This window comes from Dasypus novemcinctus, chromosome X (genome assembly GCF_030445035.2).
Source record: "Dasypus novemcinctus isolate mDasNov1 chromosome X, mDasNov1.1.hap2, whole genome shotgun sequence".
Lineage (NCBI taxonomy): Eukaryota > Metazoa > Chordata > Mammalia > Cingulata > Dasypodidae > Dasypus > Dasypus novemcinctus.
Window position 1 is genome coordinate 22897796 of NC_080704.1, and position 27963 is coordinate 22925758.

At 40.0% G+C, this 27963-nt stretch overlaps 1 protein-coding gene and 1 long non-coding RNA gene across 13 annotated transcripts in view; one reads left to right on the top strand and one right to left on the bottom strand.

Annotated features, from left to right (window-relative positions):
• Positions 1–23764, bottom strand: part of RPS6KA3 (ribosomal protein S6 kinase A3) — a 126227-nt gene extending 102463 nt beyond the window's left edge. For 2 of the 12 annotated variants that reach the window (XM_071213368.1, XM_071213370.1), the window contains exons 1-2: positions 23606–23663; positions 16000–16086 (exon numbers count right to left, since the gene is read on the bottom strand). Coding sequence is in view for 2 of the 12 variants with exons in the window: in XM_058291500.2 (XP_058147483.1) it covers positions 23176–23244 (69 nt within the window). In the remaining 10 variants the exon portion in view is untranslated. Of the gene's footprint in view, positions 1–15999; positions 16087–23175 lie in introns of all 12 variants that reach the window. The other 10 variants (XM_058291495.2, XM_071213366.1, XM_071213365.1 and 7 more) reach the window with 8 other exon arrangements.
• Positions 23692–27963, top strand: part of LOC131277213 (uncharacterized) — a 55403-nt gene continuing 51131 nt past the window's right edge. Inside the window, exon 1 of the long non-coding RNA XR_009184377.2 lies at positions 23692–23761. This is a non-coding gene — a long non-coding RNA (uncharacterized lncRNA). The remainder of the gene's footprint in view (positions 23762–27963) is intronic.

A 27963-nucleotide genomic window follows, 5' to 3' on the forward strand; every position in this document is an offset into this window, starting at 1 on the left:
CTCCTGCATCCAAAATACACTCATCTATACCCTTCAGTGGTGTGCATTTGTTCCCAAGTGTTAACAAGGATATTAAATGTACAAATGTAGTCACCTAAAAGAAAAAAAAATAAGAAAACAAAACATTGTGGTTTTTGTGCAGATTAAGGAACCTAAAGCAACTTTTATAATTTCCACAATCCAATTTTATTATTCATATTTTACTAGGAGAGAAAACTAGTAAAGTGTCAACCCTATTTTTTTAAACTCCTATTATCTACTCCCAATCTTATTCCTGCCTCCTCAATACCCTCATACCCCAAATCATAACGCATGACGGAATTGATCATATTTTCCAAACTTGCCTGATAATCAGAATCACCTAAGATTCCTGTTAAAGATACAGTACTGGGCCTTTCCCCAACCTCAAATGAATGAAAATTTCTAGCGGCAGAAGCCCCCATGCGCAGTAGTTTAAAATTTTAAACAGGCATGTTAGATGATGTCTATGATTAGGTAAGTCTGGGAAACCACAGTGTAGTGAAAAGATCATGGGCTTTGGAGTCTGACATATCAAGTTTCAAAACCTGGCTCTGCCCTTTATTATAGGTGTGACTTTGGCAAGTTACTTAACATGAATTTTAGTTTTCTAATCCGTAAGATTCAGATAACAGCTATGCCTGAGATAGTGGTAAAGTTCAATATGCCTACCCACATTTGGGTGTTCAATAGGTGTCAGCTTCTGTTTCCTACTGCTCAGTTCCTCCACGTGAAATAACAAATGCTGATAGTTTAGCAGATTTTGATGAGTCCCTTGTCCCAATTTCTAGGGTTAAAACTGAATTCTAGATAACTCTTTAATGCATCATTTGGCTGGCATCATTTGGCTAATTTAGGAGCCTCTGGATCAAATCAAATGTTGTTGTTTTTTTTTCCTAGTTCCCGAGGCTTAATGAAAGCCTCCTATCCAAAGCTGATGCACCATTTTGCTGGGCTTCAAAGCTCATGCTTTTATTTGCTATGTGACTGTGGCAAAATTACCTGAACTATTCTTTCCTCATCTGTAAAGCAATTGGTGTTTAAATGTTTGCTGAATTGAACTCGAAATACATTATTAATAACATAACTGCTAATCAACACTTAAAATAGTTAAACTTAGTCTTAAAACATCTTTATGTACAAAAAGATAGCATCAATAGCTTCCAACTAAGTGAATGAGACAGTGAAACTTCCTTAAATACGTAATAAATCAGACCTTGAAATTCAAACAATTCAGAATTTCTGTTTGTATAGGATCAACTATATCTTAACATAAAGTGTTTTAAACAAGCTTTGAGTTGAATTTTCTTATAAATTTAGGAAGAGATGATCCAAACTACTACTCACTCTAATTAAAAAAAAAGATATTTGTTTTTAATCAACCCTAAAAACTACAACAACAAAAACAACAACCCTAGGTACAAACACAACCTGGCAGCAAAGCTTATACACAAAGGCTTATTTCTGAAAACATGGCCAGAAATATAATTCCTAATTACAGCACCACAATTAATACCAGGTATATTATATATGTATTAAGCATAGACACTATTAATACCAGTATTTTTACTAAAAATTGTTAGTAGTAACTGTTCAGATAAGCTAGAGACTAAATTTAGAGGAACCTAAAGAAATTAAAAAACTAAATACCTGGGGACACTTATCCAGGACAGAAGGAAAAGTCACCCCTATTTCTTAGAAAATAAAAACAAACCAAAAAGCCAAAGCTCAAATCCCATTCAAAGTAATTTAAATTACAGTAAAGAACCATAGCTTTTCTCTCAATTTATTCAAATTATTCTGTAATACAACTCAGTAGTTTTCTTAATTTAGGTCCTGCCCTTTGTTTGTTATATTCATTTCCAGGTATTAATATTTTTACTGCTATTTTAAATGAGATCTTTTTTCCATTAAAATTTCTAACTGGTTATGTCTGGTAAACAGGAAAGCTATTTATGGCTTTCCAGATAAATTTTGTAAAATATCACCTTACTAAGCTCTCATTAGTTTGTTTTTTTAAAAAAATTATTTATTAAGCAGTTTTATGGAAATATATTCACATACTATACAATCTATCCAAAGTGTATAATCAGTGGCTTTTAGAATAATCACAATGTTGTGCATTCTTCACCACAGAAAATTTTAGAATCATTTCTTACTTCTAAAAGAAAATCTCCACACTTAGCATGCCTTCCCTAGCCCTACATAACCATTACTCTAATTTCATCTTCATGAATTGATTTATATTTACATTTTATATAAATGGAATTATATGTTATACAATATATTTAGTTCATAGTAGCACAATCACACAGTATTTGCCCTTTTGTGTCTGGCTTGCTTCACTCAACATAATGTCCTCCAGGTTCATCCATATTGTCATATGCTTCATGACTTCATTTCTTCTTACAGCTGCATATTCCATCATGTGATTAAACCAGTTTGTTTATCCATTCACTAGAAGGACACCTTGGTTGTTTAAAACTTTTGGCAATCGTGAATAACCCCGCCAGAACATCCTTGTGTAGAGTCTGTGGTCACTGCTCTCAGTTCTTCTGGGTATACACCCAGTATTGCAGGGTCACGTGGCAAATCTATATTTAATTACCTTAGGAACTACCAAACAGTCCTCCACAGTGGCTGCACCATTCTACATTTCCACCAACAGTGAATACTCTTCACATTCTTTCCAACACTTGTAGTTCTTTTTAATAGTGGCCATTCTGATAGGTGTAAAATGATATCTCATTGTAGTTTTGATTTGCATTTCCCTAATCATTAGTGATGGTGAACATTTTTAGCATGTGTTTCTTTTGCTCATTTTTTTAAAAGATTTTAAATTTATTTATTTATTTCTCTCTCCCCCTGCCCCTGTTGTCTGTTCTCTGTGTCCATTCATTGTGTGTTCTTCTGTGTCCGCCTGCGTTCTTGTCAGTGGCACCGGGAATCTGTGTCTCTTTCTGTTGTGTCATCTTGCTCCATCAGTTCTCTGTGTGTGCGGCACCACTCCTGGGCAGGCTGTGCTTTTTTTGTGTGTGGCATCCTTGAGGGGCATACTCCTTGTGTGCAGCAGCACTGCACATGGGCCAGCTCACCACACGGGTTAGGAGGCCCTGGGTTTGAACCCTGGACCTCCTATGTGATAGGTGGATGCTCTATCAGTTGAGCCAAATCTGCTTTCCCTTTTGCCCATTTTTAAATTGGGTTGTTTTTCTTTTTCTTTTTGAGTTGTAACATCTCTTTATATATCATGGATATTAAGCCCTTATTGGACATGTGATTTCCAAATATTTTCTCCCATTGAGATGGCTGCCTTTCCACCCTTTTGCCAAGTCCTGTGAGGTGCAAAAGTTTACTTTTGAGGTCTCACTTATCTATTTTTTCTTTTGTTGCTCATGCTTTGGGTGTAAGGTTCAAGAAACAACCACCTTTCACAAGGTCTTTAAGATGTTTTCCTACATTTTCTTCTAGTAGTTTTATGGTCCTGGCTTTTATATTTAGGTCTCTGATCCATTTTAAGTTGATTCTTGTACAGGGAGTGAGATAGGGGTCATCTTTCATTCTTTTGGTTATAGATACCCAGTTCTCCCAGCACTACTTTGTTAGAAAAAGATTTTATTTCTTATCACCCCCTTGTTGTTTTTTACTTGCTGTGTCTGTTCATTTTGTTTCTTTAGGAGGCACTGGGAGCCGAACCCGGGACCTGATGTGGGAGGGAGGTGCCTAATCGCTTGAGCCACCTCTGCTCTCTGCTTTTTTGTGTCTCTCATCCTGTTTTTCCTCCCCATGTCTCTCATTGCATCATCTTGTTGCATCAGCTAGCCATACCTGCCCATTGTTTCAGCTTGCTGTCTTCTTTAGGAGGTACTAGGAACCTCTGTTCTGTGATTTGTTGTATCTCTCATTTCGTTTTCTTCTTCTTGTGTCTTGTTGTGTCAGTTTGCCATGCCTGCCTGTCATACCAGCTTGCTGTCTTCTTTAGGAGGCACTGGAATCTGAACCAGTGACGTCCCATGTGATAGGCAGGAGCCCAGTCACTTGAGCCACACCTGTTTCCCCAGCACCATTTTTTGAAGAGACTGTTTTGTTCTGTTAACATGGACTCGGTAGGTTTGTCAAAAGCCAGTTGACCGTAAAGGTAAGGGTTTATTTCTAGACTCTCAGTTCTATTCCACTGATTGATATGTCTAGCTTTATGCCATTACCACACTGTTTTGACCACTGTAGCTTTGTAATATGTTTCAAGATCAGGCAGTGAAATTCCTCCCATGTCACATTTTAAAAAAGATTTTATTTATTTCTCCCCCCATCCTAGTTTTTTTGTGATCACTGTCTGCTCTCTGCATCTGTTCACTGTGTACATGTCTTCTTTTTAGGAAGCACTGAAAACTGAACCAGGACCTCCCATGTGAGAGGAAGGCAACTAATCACTTCATTCACCTCTGCTCCCTGATTGTTGTATCTCTCATTGTGTCTCCTCATTGTGTCTGTCACATCATCGCTGAGTAATCTTGTCATGTTAGTTGCTGAACCAGCCTGTCACTCCAGCCTGTCATGTCAGCTCACTGTCTTGCTCATTTTCTTTAGGAGGCACCAGGAACTGAACCCAGGACCTCCCATGTCTTAGGTGGGCACCAATTGCTTGAGCCACATCCGCTTCCCTTGCTCTTCTTTTTTAGAATACTTTTTGGCTATTTAGGTGCACTCTCTCTTCCAAATGAATTTGGTGATTGCCTTTTCTATTTCTGTAAAGGAGGTTGTTTGAATTTTGATTGGTATTGTATTGAGTCTATAAATCAGTTTGCGTAGGATTGACATCTTCATGATATCTAGTCTCCCAATCCATGAACACAGAATGCCTTTCAATTTGTTTAGGTCTTCATTGATTTCTTTTAGCAATGTTTGGTAGTTTCCTGCACATAGATCTTGTACTTCTTTGGTTAAACTGATTCCCAGGTATTTGAGTCTTTTTGTTGCTATTATAAATGGAATTTCCCCGATTTCCTCCTCAGATTATTCAATACTACTGTACAAAAAATCACTGATTTTTGCATTTTGATCTTGTATACTGCCACTTTGCTGAACTAATTTATTAGCTCAAGTAGCTTTGTTGTAGACATTTCAGAATTTTCTAAACATAGGATCATGTCATCCATAAATCATGAGAGTTCTCTCCTATTTTACTATTTGGATGCCTTTGATTTTTTTTTCTTGTCTAATTGCTCTATCTAGAACTTCTAGTACAATGTTGAATAATAATGGTGACAGTGGGCATCCTTGTCTTGTACTCTGTCTTAGAAAGTTTTCAACCTTTCCCCATGGAATACAATGTTGGCTGTGGGTTTTTCATATATGCCTTTTATCATATTGAGGAATTGTCCTTCCATTCCTATATTTTGAAGTGTATTTAGAAAGGATGCTACATTTTGTCAAATGCCTTTTCTGCATCAATCGAGATGATCGTGTGTTTTTTTTCCTTCAGTTTGTTAATGTGGTGTATTATATTGATTGATTTTCTTATGTTGAACCAGCCTTGCATACCAGGAATAAATCCCACTTGGTCGTGATATAAAAGTCTTTTGGCATACTGGTGGATTAAATTGGCAAGTATTTTGTTGAGAATTTTTGCATGTATGTTCATTAGAGAGATTGGTTTATAACTTTTTTCTTGTAATGTATTTATCTTGGTTTGGTTTTAGGGTGATGTTGGCGTCATAAAATGTGTTAAATAATTTTTCCTCCTCTTCAATTTTTTAGAAGAGTTTAAACAGGATTAGTGTTAATTTTTATCTAAATCCTTGGTAGAATTCACCTGTGAAGCCATTTGGTCCTGGACTTCTCTTTGCTGGGAGACTTGTGATAATGTATTCAATTTCTTTAAATGTGATTTGTTAAGTACTTGTAGTTTTTGTAGTGTCAGCGTGTGCTGTTGGTGCATTTCTAGGGATTTGTCCATTTCATCTAGGTTGTCTAGTTTGCTGGCATATAGTTTCTCATAATATCCTCTTATGACCCTTTTTATTTCTGTTGGGTCAGTTTGTGGTAACTCCCCCCTTTCATTTCTGATTGTATTTATTTGCATCTTCTCTCGTTTTCTTTGCTAGTTTAGCTAGGTTTGTCAATTTTATTTATCTTCTCAAAGGACTAGCTTTGGTTTTGTTGATTTTCTGTATTGTTTTTTTTTTTGTTTTTGATTTCATTTATTTCTGCTCTGATCTTTATTTCTTTCCTTCTGCTTGCTTTGGGATTGGTTTGCTCTTTTTTTAGTTTTTCCAGTTGTTCAGTTAGATATTTAATTTCAGCTCTTTCTTAATATAGGTGTTTAGGGCTATAAATTTCCCTCAAGACTGCCTTCACTGTATCCTGTTTTTTTTTTTTAAGATTTATTTATCCCCACCCCACCCCTGCCCACTTACACTCACTGTCTGCTTTCTGTGTCCATGTATTCTCTTTAGGAGGCACCGGGAACCAATTCCAGGACCTTCTAATGTGGGGGAGAGGCACTTAATTGCTTGAGTCACCTTAGCTCCCTGGTTTGTTGTGTCTCTCCTCTGTGTCTCTTCTTTGTTGCGTCATCTTGTTGCGCCAGCTCTCTGCGCAGGCCAGCTTGCTGCGAGGGCCAGCTTGCTTTCATAAGGAGGCCCCAGGAACTGAATCCGGGACCCTCCATATGGTAGACAGGAGCCCAATCGCTTGAGACACAACTGCTTCCCCCATAAGTTTTATATGTTGAATTCTCATTTTCATTTGTCTGAATATATTTACTGATCTCACTTTCAATTTCTTCTTGCCCCCATTGATTATTTAGGAGTGTGCTGTTTAGCGTCCCCACATCTGCAAATTTACCTCTTTCCTCTCTGTTAATGATTTCCAGTTTCATTCCACTATGATCTGAAAAGGTGCTTTGTATAATTTCAATCTTTTTATATTTATTAAGAGTTGCATTGTGACCTAACATGTGGTCTATCCTGGAAAAAGATCCATGGGCACTTGAGAGGAATGTACAGCCCGCTGAGTTTGGGTGCAATGTTCCATATATGTCTCCTAGATCTAACTCATTTATCATACTGTTCAAGTTCTCTGTTTCCTTCATCTTCTATTTGTTCTATCTAAAGATGTAAGTCAGGTATTAAAGTCTCCACCGATTATTGTAGAGTTGTCTATTTCTCCCTTCAGTTTTGCCAGAGTTTGCTTCATGTATTTTGGGGCACCCTAGTAAGAGGCATAGATATTTATGACTGTTATATCTTCCTGGTGGATTGTCCCTTTTATTAATATGTAATGGCCTCCTGTATGTCATAACTTTTTTTTGCCTTTAAAGTCTGTTTTGTCCAATATTAGTATAGATACTCCTGCTTTTTTTTTGGGGGGGGTACTATTTGCATGGAGTATCTTTTTCTAACCAACCTTTCACTTTCACTAAGATGAGTCTCTTGTAAGAAGCATATGGATAGCTCATATTTTTAGCCATTCTATCAGCCTGTATTTTTTGATTGGGGAGTTTAATCCATTCAATACATTCAATGATATTACTGTAAATGCATTATTTACTTCCAAAATTTTATTCTTTGGTTTTCATAAGTCATATCATATTTTCGCCTTTTCACTCTTTTGGTTATCATTTTTGTTATTCTTTCTTCTATATTCCCTAAGCCTCTCCTGTCTTATTCTTTCAGGCTCTAAGGCTTCCTTTAATATTTACTGCAAAGGTGGATTCTTTTTAATGAAATCTCTTAGTTTCTGTTTGTGATTATTTTATACTCATCTTCCTATTTTAAGGACAACTTTGATGGATAAAAAACTCTCTGATGGCAGTTTTTCTCTTTCTGTATCCTAATTGTATCATACCACTGTCTTCTTTCCTCCATGTTTTCTGATAAGAAATCCACACTAAGTCTTACTGGGCGTCCCTTGTATGTGATGGTTTGCTTCCCCCTTGCTGTTCTCAGAATTTTCTCTTTATCTTTGATGTTTGGTATTCTAAGTAGTATTTGTCTTGGAGTGGGTTTAGCGGATTTTTCTGATTGGGGTTTGCTGTGCTTCTTGGACATGTAAGTTTGTTAATTTCGTGAGTTGAGAAATTTTCAGCTATTATTTCCTCAAATACTCTTTCTGCCCCTTTTCCCTTCTCTTCTCCATCTGGAACTCCCATGACATGTATGTTGTTGTGTTTTGTGTTGTCAATCATCTCCCTGAGGCCCTGCTCAATTTTTTCCATTCTTTTCTCTCTGTTCTTTCCCCTCCAATTTCAGCTGCTCTGTCTTTGGTATCAGTTATTCTTTCTTCTACCATTTCTAGTCTGCTGCTGTAGGCCTCTAATGTATTTTTTTAAAAGATTTTTTAATTTTTATTTATTTCTCTCCCCCCTCCCCCGAGTTGTCTGCTCTCTATGTCCATTTGTTGTGTGTTCTCCTGTGCTTCTATCCCTATCAGCGGCACTGGGAATCTGTGTTTTTGTTGTGTCATCTTGCTGCGTCAGCTCTCCGTGTGTGTGGCGCCATTCTTGGGCAGGCTGCACTTTCTTTTGCACTGGACGGCTCGCCTTATAGGGTGCACTCCTTGTGCGTGGGACTCCACTACATGGGGGACACCCCTGTGTGGCACGGCACTCCTTGCGCGCATCAGCATTGTGCATGGGCCAGCTCCACATGGGTCAAGGAAGCCCAGGCCCAGGGTTTGAACCACAGCCCTCCCATGTGGTAGGTGGACGCCCTATTCGTTGGGCCAAGTCAGCTTCCATCTAATGTATTTTTGATCTCACCTATTATGTCTTTCATTCCCATGAGCTCTGTTACCTTTCAGTTCCGGTTCTCAAATTCTTTGTACTCACCCAGTGTCTTCTTGATATCATTTATCTCTGCAGCCATATTGTCTTTCAACTCATTATTTTAGATATTTGTATATATCTTATTAATTAGTTCTCTCAAGTCCTGCATCTCTTCTGCGGCTTTGATATATTCCTTTTCTTGGCCCAAGTCCTCCATTTTCTTAGTATGGCTCATAATTTTTTGCTGTTATCTCAGCATCTGATTGGAATGGTAAGTTTACTCAGATGCTCAATTTCTCTCTTTTTCATAGGGATTTAGTGGCAAGAGGCTTTGTGTTACTGCTATTTTTTGATTCTTGGTTCAGTCTGCGTCTTTGGGATGGTCCCTGTTAGTTGCTCAAAACTGGACTCTGGACCTAGTAATGGGTTGCAGATCCACTTCCTAGGGTCTTGTGGAGGGAGGCTATAAAGGCTGGAAAAAGCCTCTCTTATTTAATTTCCTCATGTGCACTTCCTTAATCTGGTTCAGTCTGCGTCTTTGGGATGGTCCCTGTTAGTTGCTCAAAACTGGACTCTGGACCTAGTAATGGGTTGCAGATCCACTTCCTAGGGTCTTGTGGAGGGAGGCTATAAAGGCTGGAAAAAGCCTCTCTTATTTAATTTCCTCATGTGCACTTCCTTAATCTGGTTCAGTCTGCGTCTTTGGGATGGTCCCTGTTAGTTGCTCAAAACTGGACTCTGGACCTAGTAATGGGTTGCAGATCCACTTCCTAGGGACTTGTGGAGGGAGGCTATAAAGGCTGGAAAAAGCCTCTCTTATTTAATTTCCTCATGTGCACTTCCTTAATCTGGTTCAGTCTGCGTCTTTGGGATGGTCCCTGTTAGTTGCTCAAAACTGGACTCTGGACCTAGTAATGGGTTGCAGATCCACTTCCTAGGGTCTTGTGGAGGGAGGCTATAAAGGCTGGAAAAAGCCTCTCTTATTTAATTTCCTCATGTGCACTTCCTTAATCTGCCAGCAGATAGCGCTCTTTGGCAACCCTCTCAGTTCAATGCTGATCAGAGTGTTTGCTGCAACAGGGACTGGATCAATGTGATACAGGTTCCTGCCTCTAGGCTAAGTGCCTTGTAATTCAAACTTTCTCAGTGACTGTTCTCCAACCTTAGCTTGCAGGCTCCTCCCTTTTCCCTGGTAGGAAATAATTCCTCTGCATCCTCAACAACTAGTCCTTGTTAGTAGAGAGGGAGATTGAGAGGAACTGATCCCTTTAGTCTCTCTAGCTAGCTCCCAAGGCAAATAATGGTGTGGCCCCAACTGGCCTGGAAGGGCTTGTGGGACACAGTGGACCAAACTTATGGGTCAAAAGCTGAGTCAGCCTTAGGTTTTTTACCTCTCTCTTCCCTTCCCTGGGTAGGTGCGTCCTCAACAATCAGTCCCAGTCAGTAGTGAGGGAGAGGGAGATTGAAAGGGTTGGCTCTCCTTAGTCCCACGCAGGCGCCCAGGGCAAACAATGGGGCACTACCACCTGGCCTGGATGGGCTGGTGGGATACAGCAGAACAAATTTGTGCGTCAGAAGCTGAGTGCATCAAAAGACTGTGTTCTTCTCTCTTCCCTTTCCTGGTGAGGTAGATCACTGGGGCCCCTTCTGCCTGTAGCTGCCAGTCCAGGGGCCTAAGTATTCAAGTGCCTATACTATGGAGGAGGGTGCTAGCAGTAGCAGTTGCCACTTTTAACTCAGTTTGCCATTGCAATTCTTCTCCTTTGTCCCTTTCTCTTCAGTGGGGTGTCCAGTCTTTCCCTGGGTGTCCTAAACCCTAGTTTTTTTCCCAGGCTGTTTCTGTCTGTCCTCCAGCTGGTTTTCTGGGAGGGAAGAGAGTCCTGTATCTTTCTAGTCTGCTGTCTTTCCAGAAGTCTTCCTGTATCTTTAAGAGGGAATCTCTGGAGTTGGAAGCTGGAACCAATAACTGCTGCTTGGGATTCTAGGTATCTGAGAGGCATTGACTTTAGGGTCTTCAAATGGGTATTGGAAACTTCAGATTCGGATATGGCTGTAGGACGCCCCCCTCACCCCCACAGGATGAGCACTCTTTGGTCTTTTAGTAAGAAGTCACCATCTCATTAGTTTTAACAAAACTTTTAGTGGATTTCCTTTGATTCTAGGTAGATAATTATATCATCTATGAACAATAATTGCTTATCTGTCTTTCCAATTAGCTGATTTTCTTGTCTAATTGCATTATCAAGCTCTTCTAGAGTATAAAATAGAGGTGAAAGTATCAGGAACAGTTTCAATGCCACTGCCTGTATGTACCAATCAAGGATGATGCTGCCTATTGGTTTGATATTATTTTTAATAACATTAAGTACATATTCCTTTATTCCTATTTTTTTAATCAAGAATGAATACTGAATTTTACCTAATGCTTCATTTTTTCTTAACTTTTTATTTCGAAATGATTATGGATTCACAGGAAGTTGAGAAAATAATACAGAAAGGTCCTGTGTGCCCTTGACCCCATTTATCCCAATGGTAGTATTTTGCATAACTTCCTGTCAAAACCAGGAAATTGGCACTGGTATAATGTACAGACCTTATTCAAATTTCACCAGTTTTGCAAGTACTCATTTGTATGTGTGTTCTATGCAATTTTATTACATATGTAGATTTCTAGTTGTTAGGGAGAACCTGGGAGAATGAGGTCCTCCTCCAAGTGATTTTATGTTAGATTGTTATTATTTTCTAGTTTTCCATATCATTCTTAAAAATGCACAAAGAAAAACTGCTGTAACACTACAGATCATAACCCCCTCTAAGAATCAATTATATCTATTTATATTATTTCTGTCTAATTTAGTTTGTTTCATGCTACTTAACTGCCTGACCACCTCAGTATTTTTAATTCATTATCACCTAGTAGTATACTATACATACTCAAAATAGTGAGGGGGGGGAGATTGTTTTACAACTTGTTTATGAGTGCCTCATGCCTCTTTTTATTAATCTAAGTTGAATTTTATTTTTAACTTGCCTCTGACATTTCTCTGCTTTATCAATATCAACATCCATGGTGATATTTATTCCTCTTAAATTATACCAATAGCCGGCAGGAACTTGAACAAGGAATGAGGCAAAAGAGTTTTTATTTGGTTTGCATTTTTACCCCTTTAAATAAAATACCTATATAGGTATATCTCACTTTAAGAGATGAATTCTTAAAAAGAATTCATTTATCTGTTGGCTTATATTTAATTTCAGAGATTCTAGAACTTTTTACTGACCTTGAGTTAATTCCTGTACTTTTGTTTTAAATTAAAAAAAAACCTATAGAATATTATAGCAAGAGACTGAGGAGACTGTATAGAAAAAAATCACTGCCTCAATCTTTACTTTCTTTCTATAACTTTCTATAATTACTCTCTACTTGCTGTTGTGTCCCTCTAGAAACTCTCCTTCAGCCAGGAGGGGAGGTATGCCAGGAGATGAGATATCCTAAGGCACTTCCATTTGGGCTCTACTAACTCAGTTGGAAAACAATAGCTCTAGGAAAAGTTTTGTATTTATCACATCTAAAAATGAAGTAAATCTTTTAAAAGCAAATATTAAAACTAAGTTTTCTGGGGAAAACTACACATATAATAATATAAAGAACCTCTATGTCAGCATTAGAGCAAACTCTACTTAAGTCCCCAAACAGTAACAAAATGAGCATAAAAATTAATTTGGTGTAAAAATAGGCAATGAGCACATGAGAAGATGCTCAATGTCATTAGTTATTAAGGAAATGCAAAGCAAAAGCACAATGAGATACTACTTCACACTCACTAGAATGGCTATAATAAAAAAGACAGTCAATAACAAGTGTTAACAAGGATGTGGAAAAAATTGGAACCCTTATACAATGCTTGCGGGAATATAAAATGGTGCAGTTTGGCAGCTCCTAAAAATGTTAAAAATAGACTTACCATACGACTCAGCAATTCCACTGCTAGGGATATATCCAAGAGAATTGAAAGCATACATTCACACAAAAATTTGTACACAAATGTTCATAGCAGCATTATTTATAATAGTATAAATAATAGTGAAAAAATCAGAAACAACCAAAATGTCCATTAACTAATGAATGGATAATTAAAATGTCGTATAGCCATACAGTGGAATATTATTCAGCCACAAGATATAGTACTGATATATGATACAACATTGATGGATCTTGAAAACATTATGCTAAATGAAAGAAAACAGACACAAAAGGTCACATATTGTATGATTGCATTTATATGAAATATCCAGAATAGGCAAATCTATAGAGATAAAAAGTAGATTAGTTGTTGCCTAGGGCTGGGGAGGGGTTTGGGAGGGCTGGGACAGTGGGAATGGAATGACTGCTAATGGATATGGATAAGGTTTCTTTTCAGGGTGATGAAAGTGTTCTAGAATTAGACCGTGGTGATAGTAGCACAACCTTGTGAATATACTAAAAAACACTGAAGTACACTTTAACAAGGGTGTATTTCATGGCATGCAAATGATCTCATATATTATTAAAGAAAGAATTAGGGCAATTTGACCTAACAGTTTAAAGGTCTAAAGAAAAAAATCTCAATGATTGTAAAACTCTTCTTTAAATTTCCTTTTCTTATATTGTAGCAAGATAATCGGTAACTTTTCTGGGTTGATCCAGATCCTGTTTTCTGGCATTTTGAGGGAGCATCAAATAGATTTTTCTAAAAAGAAGATGCAAACACAAAGAGGCAATGATTTAGTAAGCTGCATTTAAGAACAGAATACATGTACTCAAACACATACCTAGGTGCTTCTGTAAGGAAAGCTGTTTTGTTAAGTAATGGCTAGACAGCGCCCCTCCCTTTCCAAATATTGCAATTTTTGTTTCAAATGTTCATTTGTAAGACAGACGTTTAAAAGTCTTCAGTTTCCCATTCAGTGTCACAAATCCTATTTCTCAGGCCAGCTTACAAAAGTCTATTTCACCCACACTGTAAAACTGTATCAATTTTACTAACTTTTCTAACTCACCCATCAACTACTTTAAACATTGCCTCTAATTTGAAGAACATTTCTGGTTGATGTCAGCTGGAACCATATCTTCTCCATAGTTCCCCTTGGTAAGAGGAGGGCTTTGACCTACATACATAGGAAAAGACACATGCCTCTCCAGGTCGTTATCCTCTACAGTCCCACAAAGCAGCTACTTGTAAAAACCACTTGGATCCTTTCTCTTCTGGAGCAGATTTCATCTAGACTGCGTCACTTGCCTAGATGATGTTGTCAACTCAAACAGTGAAGTCTAGTAGGAAGTCCATGGAATTTGTAATCTGTGAGACTTGGGTTTGAATCCTGGTTCCTCTACTTAGTAGCTGGGCAACCATGGGCAAATTTTTTAACCTCTCTAGGCTTCAGTTCCCTCATTTGTAAGTTGAGGATAATTATGTCTACTTTACTGAAGTTGATATATGCAAAGTGCCTAGTGAGAGAGGGCATTCACTAAAGGTTAGTTTCCTTCCATTTTCACCTGGGAAACAAAGAGTAGAGTTCTCAACATAATCCCCCCACCATCCATTTGTACATACGATTGTCCTGAAATTGTTTTTGTAAATAAGGCGCTGACTATATTTTCCAGACTTATAAATTAAAGCTAAAAGTAAGACTGTGTATTAATTTTGCATTTAAGTACTCTGACACAGCAAACGAGGACTTCAAATCAGAGGATAGGGATAAAACATAATATTTGACCTTTTACTTATTTTGGCTCTTTCAGATTTTATATTTAAGATTTTTAAAAAGTTACAAAGAAAACCAAAATTACTAAAAAAATGTTATGGCAAAATAATTTTGGTGAAATGAAATGTGCCAAACACCCTAGCTCTAACTTTGTTAACATATGATTGGTCTCAGTTGACTTATATAAATATAGTTGGGCTAAGTTATTCTGTGCTTTAAAATTCTATGTTAAAAATTTTAAAACACTTTTATGTTCCAAGTCTTGTTGTTAAACATCTGAGATATATCAATCCACTCTTCCAGTTTTAATCAGCACAGTATAGTGAACATAATGGACCATTTTTTTTGATAGCTATATTTCACCAATGCTTTGGTGTTATAATTTGAGAAATATCACTGTAGAACTACTGAGGTTGTAGAAGTACAAAATGGTGGTTTGAGGGGCAGATACCACCTAGGAGTGTTTATCAAAATCTTTAGGGTGGTAGAAGGAAAAGAAAAACTTGATTAAACTTATTTGGAAAAGCATATTAAATGTATTTTTATTTAGAAAAAACTTTAGCCTACTAATTTCAAAATATAAATAATAGAAGGGTTGAAACACACTGGTATGGGAAAAAAAGGCTCAATTTGTATAATCCTATAATCTAGAACTGGACTTTTCAACATGGTAGCCAATAGCCACATGTGATTAAATTTAAATTCATTAAAATGAAATTTTAAAAAATTCAGTTCCTTAGTAACATTAGCCATGTTTTAAGTACTCAAGAGTCACATGTAGCTCATGTTACTATATTAGACAGCACTGATGTTCAAGTTTGTTTTATTTTTTTAAGTGAATTGCTCCTATGTTCTATATTACTTTCAGATAGATACCTCTGCTCCTAAACTTGAAGAAATGAAATAACACTCTGGGCAACAGATTTTTCCTGTAAGTTCTGCAAGATTTCTAGAGTGAAGATTTCTCCCAAACCACTGCACTTGAGATGCACTCCAATCTATTAATGTCAAAATGATCTTTTGCCTCAGGCTATCATTTGACATCTGTTTCTAACACATATCAAATGACTGGACCAAGTTTCCTATAACAAGCTTTGTGGATTAAGGGATTAGAGCCAGGCTCACAGAAATCTAGATGACCAGGTCAGATTTTAAGATGAGATCATTATCATATATAAGATTATAAAAAGCAATTTACATGGTGAGCAAAACTAGTTTTTAATGTATATAGGAGACCACGGATATATTAGTTAAGATGGGGAAATTCAATTTAAGTTATGCTATCACATATATTTACACTAATACTGACTACAGCTATTTACTACCTATTTACACTAATAGAGAGGAATGACATGGGAAACATGAAAGTGCTTTGAGATTTACACATAAATGTAGTTAGTTACTATTTAGGAAACGAGCACTACTTCACACACACACAAATCACACACACACATACATAGAGCAGAGACCTGACTCTGGGTGGGGCAGCAGGATAACTTTCCATCTTATATCTGCCTATTATTTAGTTCATTCACTTTCCATTTTCTAGTTCACACCTTCAAGAGAGGAAGATAAAAAGGCAGAGTAGGTAATGTTAGTAATTGTGCCATTCTGATAAGGTTATGTCAATACATAAAATCACCATTTATTATTAATAATATGACCAACAAATACCCCCGACCCCAGAGGGTATGTGTACCTGAATGGTAGAGATCAGAAAAGGGATGAGGATACTTTTTTACATTATTTGGTAAGCTGTCAGTTTATTTTTTTCTAAAGATGAAGCCAAAATGTTCCCAAGTTAAAAATGACTGCATCAAAATATTACTGGATCCTAGCTCTCTGTTTTCTAGTGATTGCAAGCTAGAAGCGATTAATTAAAAAAGGAAAATGGGAGAGGTAGGCAGATAGACAGCAACATAAAGTGGCAGATGATAAGAGAGAGTTTTAAAACTATGAATATTAGACATAAGTTACAGAGCCAATAAATGTAGGGGCCACTTAGTAGGAGCAAGTAGCGTGATGATCTCTCCACAATAAGGTAAAATACGACCATTAATTAGCTCAGGAAAACGTTGAATCAAAAAAAAGGTTTTAATTATTTTTAACTTTTATTTCAATTATATTTAGCTCACTTTTAAGATGGGAAATTGTTGTACAATTTAATTTGGAAAGATTTCAATCCAAAACTAAACAAAAAAGGCTTGACAGTTAAAGGAAAAAACTTTGATATAGTCAATTAAGCATAACAGTTTACTTCCAGGCAATACTGGATCATGTTACTGTATTTATCAGACTTGGCAAAACTGCATTCTGAAAAGCACTGTGTCCTTTGAGATTTCAATAGGTGGTTCATGAAAAAGACGTTCTGTCATCAAGTCTCAAATGCTGTGTTCTATATCCTTTTTGCAGATTCATCATGTACAACATCACATGAAAAGGTCTAAGAAGTTATGCAGCGGCTCCACATTTCCCAAATTTATTTGATTATGCCCTAACCTCTTGTTTTTTCAGGGGTGATGGAACTGGCTGTTGGGGACACAGATATACCTTTTAAACATCTCCAGAGACCTCCCTGCTTGAAAAAAAAAATGCACTAAAGTTCCTTAAGTACCAACACTATATAACAGACCAAATCCAAAGGTATATTTCTAGACATGAAACCCAGTTACTCATGGAACATTCAAATAATCAAAATAAAATGTGATTAGAGTAATGCAGAGGGAGGTATACCACATTCATTTCTTTCCCTGAAAATGAAATGAACATAACTGGCTGATCCTCCACCCAGGCTCTGCAAATGTTAAAATATAAAAAGATGTGCATATTTAGAAATGTTTTAGAAAGAAAGCTAAAATTCTACCTACTGACGCTATATATTGACTTTAACCATTTCTTCAAGGACACACTTCCTCCATGAGGTTGACATATAGGATACACCATATTTCATCAATTACAAGACATCATCATGTGCAAGATACACCATTATTATATGTATCCTAAGAAAAAACCCACTCCTAATTAAACTATGATATGCCTTCAACTGAAAGACACCTCCTAATTTGAGCATGCTAAAATGTGAAGAACATACTTCTTCCTTCTTCTACACATATTCTTCAAAATGTCTTAATCTGTTTTTCCTCTTTAAAGACAACTCCCAATATAGAGGAAGGGAATGATGCAAAAGAGGACAGGATTCAGGAGATTTACGTTCGCCTTGCCCTTATAATTATATTCAGATATTAGATAATCAGATATACAAACAGGTCAAACAAAAAAAATCATTTTAATTGTTCTGCTTGATTCTGAAAAAATCACCCCAGAGGTAAAAACACAGAAATTCCTCAAACAGTTCTGTAAAAGAGGTGATTCATTATAACTACTGTTTATTAAACACTTAAAGCATGTACTAAACCCAAGTGCTTTAATTTCATTTCACTTAATTCTTACCACAACTCTATGAGGTAGATATTATTTTCATCTCTATTTCACAGATTGGGATGCTGATGCTCAGAAATACTGAATAACTTGTATAAGAATACAAAGTTAATAAGTGGCAGAGCTAGGTATCAAAGCCAGGTCTCTCTGGCCCCAAAGCTTATATTCTTTAACATTTGGACAAGCATTCAAATTATCCCACAAAGTTACTTCTAAATTCTAAGGAGATAAGCAGAAAAAAACAAAACAAAACAACAAATAAAACAAATTGTCATTACTGATAACTAGCATATTCATTTAAAATAGGCCAAAGTAATTAAATAATAATTATGTGCTAAATAGATACATTTTACCCTGAACCTGTTTTGTGATAAACATATATATCATATATTTGCGCTTGTTAAATCTTGACACATTCTACTTAAAAATTGAGATTTATAGTTGTTTTACCTTTGCTTTTATGATATCTGGTGTTAAAATGATAAACTGGAATATCTGAGCTCTGATATTTGTTCCAGTTAATGATATGGGTATACTGATGGGGGAAAAAAAGGACATCTAATGCTCAGTATCAGAAGGCGTTTGCTTGTTTTTTCTTTCTATTATGTGAGTTGAGGAATGGGATGTGAAATATATATAATACATATATATATATTTACACAATTGCATTCCAATTTTTTAAAACTTATCCACTAAAACACAAACAACTGTGAACTATCACACTCATGCATTACCAGGGAGACCACGAAGATGTCACTGTCGTACATCTGAACCACCAGGTCCAAAGCACCCAGTCTGCACTGAGTGGATCAGCCTGCTCTGATGTCACCCATCATTCACAGCCTGGCAGATCACACATCCCTGAGCATGCAACTCTACAGTAAATCTTGTCAATGATTACAATGATTTATTCAGTGGATAATAATTTTTAAAAACATCTTTAGAACAATTCTACAATTCAGGCTCCTGGATAATTGAGCTGCTTTATTTTTTTTATCATTCTATAATTTACTGAATGTCAAGTCCTTGTTCAGGTGTACACACCCCAATTATGCCATCTATAAAAATAGGATATAGTTATTGTGATTGATTTCCAGATTGAGTATTAAAAAAAAGGCAAGGTATGCTTAGACTTGTTTCATTAATTAGATATAAGTTTCTCTCTTTATCTTAAAATTTTAAATGCACCAGGAAGTTTCACATTTTGAATCAACCCAATTAGTATAGGATCAAAATGTGTCAAATTGCCAAATTAAAGCAAACTTTTCTAAATTTTAGTTTAACAAAACTGCCATCCTATATCATAATCACTGAAAATAATGTGTTCAGTAATGTATCACAGTTACTTGACAGATGACATGTAACAATACCTGTCCTCTCCTCAGATCTTCATTTGGGGGAAAGAAAAAAACCTGAAAGGTGGTAAAAACGTAACAGGAAAAGGGAAAAGAAACTTAATAAAACATTTTTTTCCAAAATCACTGATATTTTAACAAAATGCTTTCCTTCCCTATAGATGAAATATAAGAAACATGTAATATTGATATAGTAGAAATACTGTAAAATCCAATATAATCTTTCAGGGTAAAAATGTTTGTGTGTTCACTAAAGATGGTCTCCAACACAAGGATCTCATTTTTCATAAATACAATATTTATATAATTAATATTTTTCAGTGCATTACAGGTGCTTGTTATTTAAGGGAATTCAAGGAGGCTATTTTTATATAACACATTCACGCAATGCAAAAATAACCCCCTTAATTCTATTATTTTGAAAACTCTAATTTATGTTTACTATAATTTATGCCTACTCTACGGAAACTGAGGGAAAAAATGCCATTCTAGGTCAGGCTTATGATCCAGCAAATGTTGTTACTGACAGCAGTGGTAAGGAATTCGTAGAACAGAATAGACACAATTTCTTGATACCAATCTCCTAAACAGTAAAATACCCAAAAACATACTAGCATCTTTAAATAACTCATTAAGGAGTTCCTAGACCATTTAGGAAGCTATTTGTTTTTTTAGCTTGCACCAACCCTTACTTTGCTTTTAGTACTTCCTTTATTACCCTAAATTTGCTTTTGTAAACATTAGGCCCCATTCTAGCCTATCATGTTCCCATCCATGTCTGAGTTAAATCACAAGATTTTTGTTATTGTTGTTATTTTCTGTTTTAACACCATGAGATCCATGTGAGATCCTAACACCCGAAGGCTATGTGAGGGAATGAAGAAATTGCCTGTGTTTTTGGTGAGGTATTCAGGTCTTTTAAAACTATTCATATTTCAATGTAAGATTTAAATGATAAGGACAGAGATAAGATCCATAATCACCCTATACTTATCCTTCAAGAGTCTTTTCACTGAACATTTACTGGGTCCGTAATACGTATGTACCAGGCACTGTGTTAAATGTCCAGGATACAGAGAGGAAAAAAAAAAAGTCTCTGCTCTCAAGAGTTCATAGCTTATGAGGGATGAGACCACAAATATAAATTCATATACAGACCAACCCTGGAATCTTTTAGTCAGGAGAGAAAATTTTTGACTTTTTTTTTTTAAAAGATGTTACTCTGATACAATTATCCTTAGACAGGAACCTACTGGGTCAGAGATGACATAATAGTGGGTACTGATATTACTCCTCGCTGGTTTCAATATTTCCAAATTTGCATCAGAAGTAATGTACCTGAAACAACTGAAAAACCAAAGGAAACAAAATACCTAAAGCAATTTGCTAAAAATTTCGTTTTAATAAATATAGGTAACACCGACTGTTTGACATACCTTATACCAGAATATCAAGAAAACTCTTTGAAAATTGCCAATTGTGGAATCTTGTCTGCCAGGTTCTAAAAAACATGACAGTAACTGATATAACAAGGCTTTAAACAAATGAGACCTCTAACTGTTTCTGAAAAATACATGACCTCTAACTGCTGGCTTATTTATTTATACCCTGAATTTTTCCACAAAGGATCTGAAGCAGCTACCCTAATATAAAGCAAAGGACATGAATGATATCCACCTGACTGAAACATGGCCCTGCCATTTACTATTTATAATCTTTATGCCCTTAACTTCTGTGATTCAGTCTCTTCATCTGCAACAATGGGGAGCATAATCCTACTCTGCTGGGAAACAGGAAAGATAAAATGAGATAGCATGTAGCATAGTACCCGGGATATAGCAGATGCTAAGTAAATATCAGTTACGTTAGTTTTATGCCTTCCTTATCCAAATGCATGCTATACAGAAAAAGGATAAGGTGGAATCTTAAATGTTTTTTTTCCCAACACACATGCCAAGCAGAATGTGTACTGATTTTGAGTTGCAAATGTTAATGTTTGCATCTAAAATTTAGGCTCAAAGCAAATTCTATTTCTTTTCACAAGTTTAGCAATTTAAGAATCCATTTTTATTAACCTTTTAGCTATATTATTTAATGCAAAAAAATCTGAAGGAAAAATGAATGAGAAGAGCCCCCAATTTTATACAATTTTTCACACTACCCATTCAAAGGATGATTAAACATTCTAAATTTGACTTTCCTAAAAAAGGACTCATATATAGTATCAGACCGGCTAACATGATAATTTTTAAAACGAAATTCTGGTTAATTCTGCCAGTCTTAAGAACATGATTTCCTTTCTCTCTCTTTTTTAAGGTGGCACGTATCAATGTCTTTTCTATTCAAGAGGAGCATCTAGTTTAGGTTTTAAAAGTATGACCCAAATCAGAAAATACTAAGCACCAATCATAAGTACTATGACAACTCTGCTTGCGTCGGGGAGAGCAAGAAAACATTTTATACAGCAGTGGAGGTGACTAGAAAAGATTAAAAAGCTACTTGAACTTACCCCCCTCCCCCTCCATTATACCGGAGAATGCCAGTGTCCAGCATCTCAGATCGCACTGAGCCTCGGTCTTACTGACGTAACCAGTAACCCTATCCACCTCTCACACTGCGGAGGCCGGCAGGGCCAGCGGCTGCCGCCAAGTACACCACTCAAAAGAGCCTGCCCCGTTCCACCCCCGCGTTTCAGTCATGCTTTCCAGAAATGGGGTCACTCACTCAGTAACTATTACACACACTAGGCCTATCATCCTGTAATCTCGCAAAGTCCGCTGCGGGGACAGAAGACAGCAAAAAAGTAAAGGAAGAATCACAGACGCACCACCGTCAGAAAGGGGTTTTCCCCTCCCGAGGAGCGCTAATACCCCGAAATGAGTCCTGTCGGGGGTATTTTCGCAGATCCTGAGTTGGTTCTGGGACAGGGACGGCTGCGAAAAGCTGGGTGCTGTGATGTGTCCGGGGAAATTCTATTTTGCACTCTTTGGGACCCGAAAGGGCAATGCACAAAGGCACTCGGGTGGGTGTCTCAGGGACGGTCACCAGATCCCGGGCTAGGAAAACCAGAAAGATCTTCACGGTGGACGGGGATCTCCTTGAATATCACCCTCTCACCTCCATGAACAGGAAACTCAAGTTAAGCTCGCAGGGACTGGGTTCTCAAGCTCAGCGACCTCAGAAACGGTTTGGGGGAGGGTGGCGGGGCGGGCGGGGAGGGGGGGTAGAGACTCAGGATCTCACTTTCTCCTTTGCAACAGCAGAAACCTCTGCTGCAGATGCGGGGGGTGGGCGGCAAAAAGCCTCGGCTGTCAGCACCCCTTACCCGAACCCCCCACCCAGGTCGCCGCCCCAGCTCCAAGCTGTTCCTGACCCCGCACGCCCGTCTCCTCGCAGCCGCCCCCTCCCGCGGCCGGACTTGCGAGTCCCGGCTTCCCGGAGAACCCAATCCACACCCCCTCGCTCATCCCCCGCGCCAAGTCGCCAGGGTCTGGGTAAGCCCCCGACCCGGCAGGGCAAACTTCCCAACTCCCCGCCGGCCCCCGCTCCGCCTCCCGCCGCCCCCACGCAAAGTTGATTAACACCGGCTCGGGGCGAAGTCCCAGCGCCCACTCCAAGCCCCACGCGCCACCGCACCAGCAGCCCCCGGAGCGAGGGAGGGAGGGAGGTGAGATTGCGGATGGGAGGCACAGACACCCGGGCAAACACACCAACCCCAACTACCCAAACCGGAATCCGGGACCGGGGGAGACGCCAGCCGGGGAGGAAGGAGCCGAGGGGCCGGCGCTCCGGGGTGGGCAGCGGGCCGAGGGGAGGGGGCTCGCGCCGGCCCCGCCAGCCCGCGGCACTCACCTCAGCGCTGTCCGACGGGCTCTCCACAGCCATCTTCTGCCACGGGTCCGCCAGCTGCGCCAGCGGCATCTTCCCCCCCGGCCCGCCGCCTTCACCGCCTCCTCCCTCCCCGCCCGCCCCGCGGCCGGCCCCGCTCCGTCGCCGCCCGAGCCCCACGGCGGCAGCAGCGGCGGCGGCGGCGGCTCCGGACAGGGCTCGGCGCCGACACCGACTGCCCCAAAGCCGCGCGCCCGGCCGGAGACGCCCGCGCGCGAGAGCTTCGCACCACCGCTGGGCGCCCGGTCTCGCCCCTTTCTTCCACTCCTCCTTCCGCCGCCGGGACTACAGCTCCGCCCCCCCCCCCCCGCCGGTTCCCGCGCCCGCTCCCGGCAGAACAGCGGCCGCCGCGCGCTCCCCCACTTCCGCTCACAACATGGCGCCTAAGCGATACCTGTCTCTCAGAGCGAGGCTTGGCGGCCGCCGCCGCGCGCACTCGGGGGGCGGGGCCTGCGGAGGGCCCGCCCCCGGGTTGCCACGCTCGGCTCCTCCCCCCTCCTCGCCGCAGCTTCTGGGCCTCGCCTACTTTCAGGAAGAGTGAGCTGGAGAGGTCTGGGGGCGTCGCGGGGAGGCCTAGAAAAGGCGGGAGGGGCGGGCGGCTGGGAGGTCTTTAACTGCCAGAGTTCCCAGCAGCAGGTCGGCGGCTCGTGAGGGATGATAGAGAACAGTGGTTCCCGCCCCGCTGAGGAGGGAGATGGGCAAGGCGCGGGGGCGGGGTGGGGTGTCCAAGTCCCTCGCCAGGGACCCCGAGGGGTGTGTGTGTGTGTGTGGAGGGCCCTTTTCGGCTAGCCTTCTCCAGGGGTGCATGCAGGCACGCCTGGCCTAAGAGCACATCCCATAATGGCCCAGGACCCGCCTCTCCAAGGTCACAGGCTGGACAGTCACCTTCCTCCCCCCCCCCCCCCCCCATTATAAGAGGCCTCGTGTCCGGGAGCCCCCTGGGAGCTCCCTAAATCGACGCTCTCGGGTTCAATTTGTATGCTTAGGTTTCACTCGTCCTACCTGCGTCGCCCCCGCCCCGGCTTGCCTTCCCCAAGTCCGCAGGGGCCTCGGGCTGCAGCCGGGACCATCAGAGCCCCCGCCCCGCTCTCCGCTGCCTAAAGGTTCGCGAAGGAGAAAACAGGGAGGTTACTTCAGGCTGCCCCTCTCGGTAGAGGTCGGGGAGGTATTTTTTTTTTTTTTTTAATCTCTTGTAGGCAGGAGCGCACGGTTCCCGCTCCTCTGTTGCCATTCAATAAAAGATTCGATTTGTTTGAAAAAATCAGGCGGGTCGTGGGCGGAGGAAGGGGAGAGAGGGAAGGTGGGATGAGTTCTGACTCTCTTCTGGCCCAAGATGGGGGATCCCTGAGTTAAGGAAACCCATCCCCCAGACGGCGATGGAACCCAAGAAGACAAGGAGCGCTTTGAGGGGAAGGGGGATGCGCCAGCCTGGTGGGCCAGTGGGTCCCGGGAGCGCGGTGACCCCGGCCAGGCGCGTTGAGGGCGTCCGGGTGGGGTGGAAAGCTGCTGCGGCCACCGGCTAAGCGCCCTCCAAGGGGAAGAGAAAAAAGCAAAGGGGCGATCTCCAGGGCCGCCGGGTGCCTTCCGACCCTCAGGCCCGCAGGCCGGGAGTCGCGATCCCTGCGAGCCCCGCCGCCTCCGCGCGGCCCCCGCTGCGCTCGGCGTGCACGCCTTTTGACACCTCCCTTCCATCCTCCCCGCACGCAGCCCCTCCTCCCTCACGCGGCCGGGAGGAGTGAGATGAGAGCCCCACACCCGGCCCGTCAGGTCTGCGCGGGCGGTGCGAGGTTTTTCGCTGGCCCCGCGAGAGGCAGGTGCTGGGCCCTTTCAGCTGTCTCCGCCCAGCGCGCCCCTTGGCACAGGCTCGAGGCTCCGGAACCTCGTGGCCACCCGAGGCGGTTCCATTTGCTTAGCGAGCGCGAGGAGGCGGCCGGAAACCCTCTCTGCGCGCCCTCTCCCCCAGCCCTGGACTCCGGGGCCAGCTCCGGGTTGGGCAACATCTGAGCAGGCTCAGCGCGCTCTGGGGGACGAATGGGGCCGCTCGGCTCGTGCTTTGGTCGCCGCCCCCAACCTCCTTGCTTCAGGTGCCTCGGATCCAACCTTGACCCAAACAAATCATTTGGAAGCACCGTCTCTGTGTACTTCCTGGTGATAAAACCTGCTTGCAGAAGTTTGCGTTGGGTATTATTTTCCATTTCTGCACAGAGTGCCTGATTTATCTTGCATTTACCTCGCTAAGCCACATCACCATTCCTTAGAGCGCAAAGAAGGGAAGTTGGTCACTTTGGTTGGGTTAAATGAGCTCCGCAGTCATCAATCCAGTTAACATTCTGGCTTTAATAAAAACGTACATAGCTGGAGAGAGTTATTACGAGTCCAATGTTGCCCAGTGCTAACTACTCCACTCAAAGAATTAACTAACTCTTAAAAAAATACAGCAAATTATATGGCCATTTTCAATAGCAACTTTATTTCAGTTTTTCTTGCCTTGAGAGTCAGAGGAATAGCTTTTAACACATAGTTAATTGATCCGTCAGATTAATGTGAGCCATGGTCACAATGAGGGAAGTATTAAATGAACAGTTAACCGGCTAAAGTTCTGCTAGCGCAGCTGTGTTGTGCACAGCACTAACCGGTAAGAATTTGTGGATTGATTTAGAAAGACGCTATTCTCTTTCCTTTTGCCCAAAGAGAACCGAAAGTGATTTTTTTATGGTGAACAATAAACTTTTCCCCTTTCGTTTCTTTTATTAAATCCAGCAGTGGTGCAACCACTTTCTTTGGTCAGGCGAATTTGGGAAAATAAAGTAAGACGGGAGGGTTTTACTTGCAGGTGACAGCAAAAATTTATTTGAATATAGAAGCTGATATTGTCCTGGGCAGGGTTGCCTTTTCTTTCCCTTCCTCCCTGTTCAACAAAAGAGAACTCTTAAGTGTTGTGGTTCAAAGAAGAATAGCTATCTAGGATCTCTGGACCTGCAAGGTCCAACATGGCAGCCACTACTAGCCACATGTGGCTATTGAGCAGTTAAAATGAAGTTGGCTAGCCGAAATTGAGACGTACACACCAGATTTCAAAGACTTAGAACATAAAAAAGAAGGTAAAGTATATCATTAGTAATTTTATATTGATTACATATTGAAATATTTTGCATATATTGGGTTAAAGAAAATATTTCATTAAAATTAATTTCTCCGTTTTCCTTTTTTTTAGTGTGGCTACTATAAAATGTATACTTAACATATGTATGTGGCTCACATAGTTCTATAGGACAGTGCTGCTCTAGAACTTTCTTTAAACACTGAGCCTCCTGTATATTTCTATGAGTACTATAGTGTAATATCCTCACATTCCACTGTCTTTTTTGGCCTTCTTCTTGCAAAATCAGCAGAAAGGGCTGATTCAGTTATCTATTGATTCCACACATACTGCCACTCCCACCCACCTAACACCCTCTCCCCTGCAAATCTATCAGTCAGAAAAAATACTGGAAAGTTATTACTTGAAACTACAGCAGAGGGAAACAGCAAACCTCAGTCAAAAATCTGGACTGGGTTTCCAAGAAATCATTCCTAATGTATGACAGGACAACCAGATTTAAACTCCTCTGCCCCCACCAATTTCCTGCTATAATTATAACCTTTGTATACCAGTTTAAATGGGCATTTATTTAACAAAATAACATTTGTTCAGAAATGGAGTTACATCAGTCTGGAAAAGTGGCTCATGGCACAATCTCTTCTTCACATACATCCTTATGCAAATTCACAGCTCTATTGCTTATTGGTTTGTCACTATTATAGAAAATGGGGGAAAAGTTTTTATCCCTTGAAGTTATGAAGCATATTTCTTGCTAGGCACACAAAAAAGAAAAAATCATACTAGGAACTATTTAAATATTTCCCAAGAGAAAAAAAGATAAAATTTAGGCTCAAATTTTATATCTCACGTAGACAATACTTTAACAAAACATATGGCGACCTACCTATTGTGTGCGCAAGTTTGCTTTTCCTTAGACATTTCCCCAATAAAAATTAAGAATATTTTCCCAATTGACACACATTTCCCCAATAAAAATTAAGAATATTTTCCCAATTGACACACATCCTGTGGGTGTGACACACACAGGAATTTCTATATCTATTTGAACATTTTTTTTTAAAGAACTCAAATTTTGGAAAAAGAAGGATCTTCTTTCTAGGGTCTCTTCCAGATATAAAACTTCGATTCTAGAGTTGCATATGATGAGAAAACATAAATTCTAGAAGGAACTAAAGTGAAGACATTTTATGGCATATATATATGAAAATGTTTTCTTTACCATTCTTCTGAGTAAGGCAGTACAGAGACATGGTAAAAGCAGGCACCCACATACCTGTATCCAAACTCCAGCTTTCTTCTCCAAGCTGTGACTTAAAGGCCCAGAAACAGAGTCTGGCACATAGTAGCAGCTCAGTAAATATTTGCAGAGTAAATTTTATCTTCCTTATCTGAAAACATGGATAATAAAATAATATCCACCTCATAGGATTATTGGGAAGATTAAACAGAAACGCTTGTGAAGCATTTAGCATGGTGCCTGCCATATAGGATATTAAATCATATATAAATTGAGCTATTGTTATCAGCTTCAAAAAAGGAGTATTCCTGCATACATAATGCAATTCACTCTTGAAAGTTCATTCTTTCCGTTTGTTGTGTGAGCATTTCGTTACAGTATAATCAATTTCTTTAGGGCACTCTTGTATCAC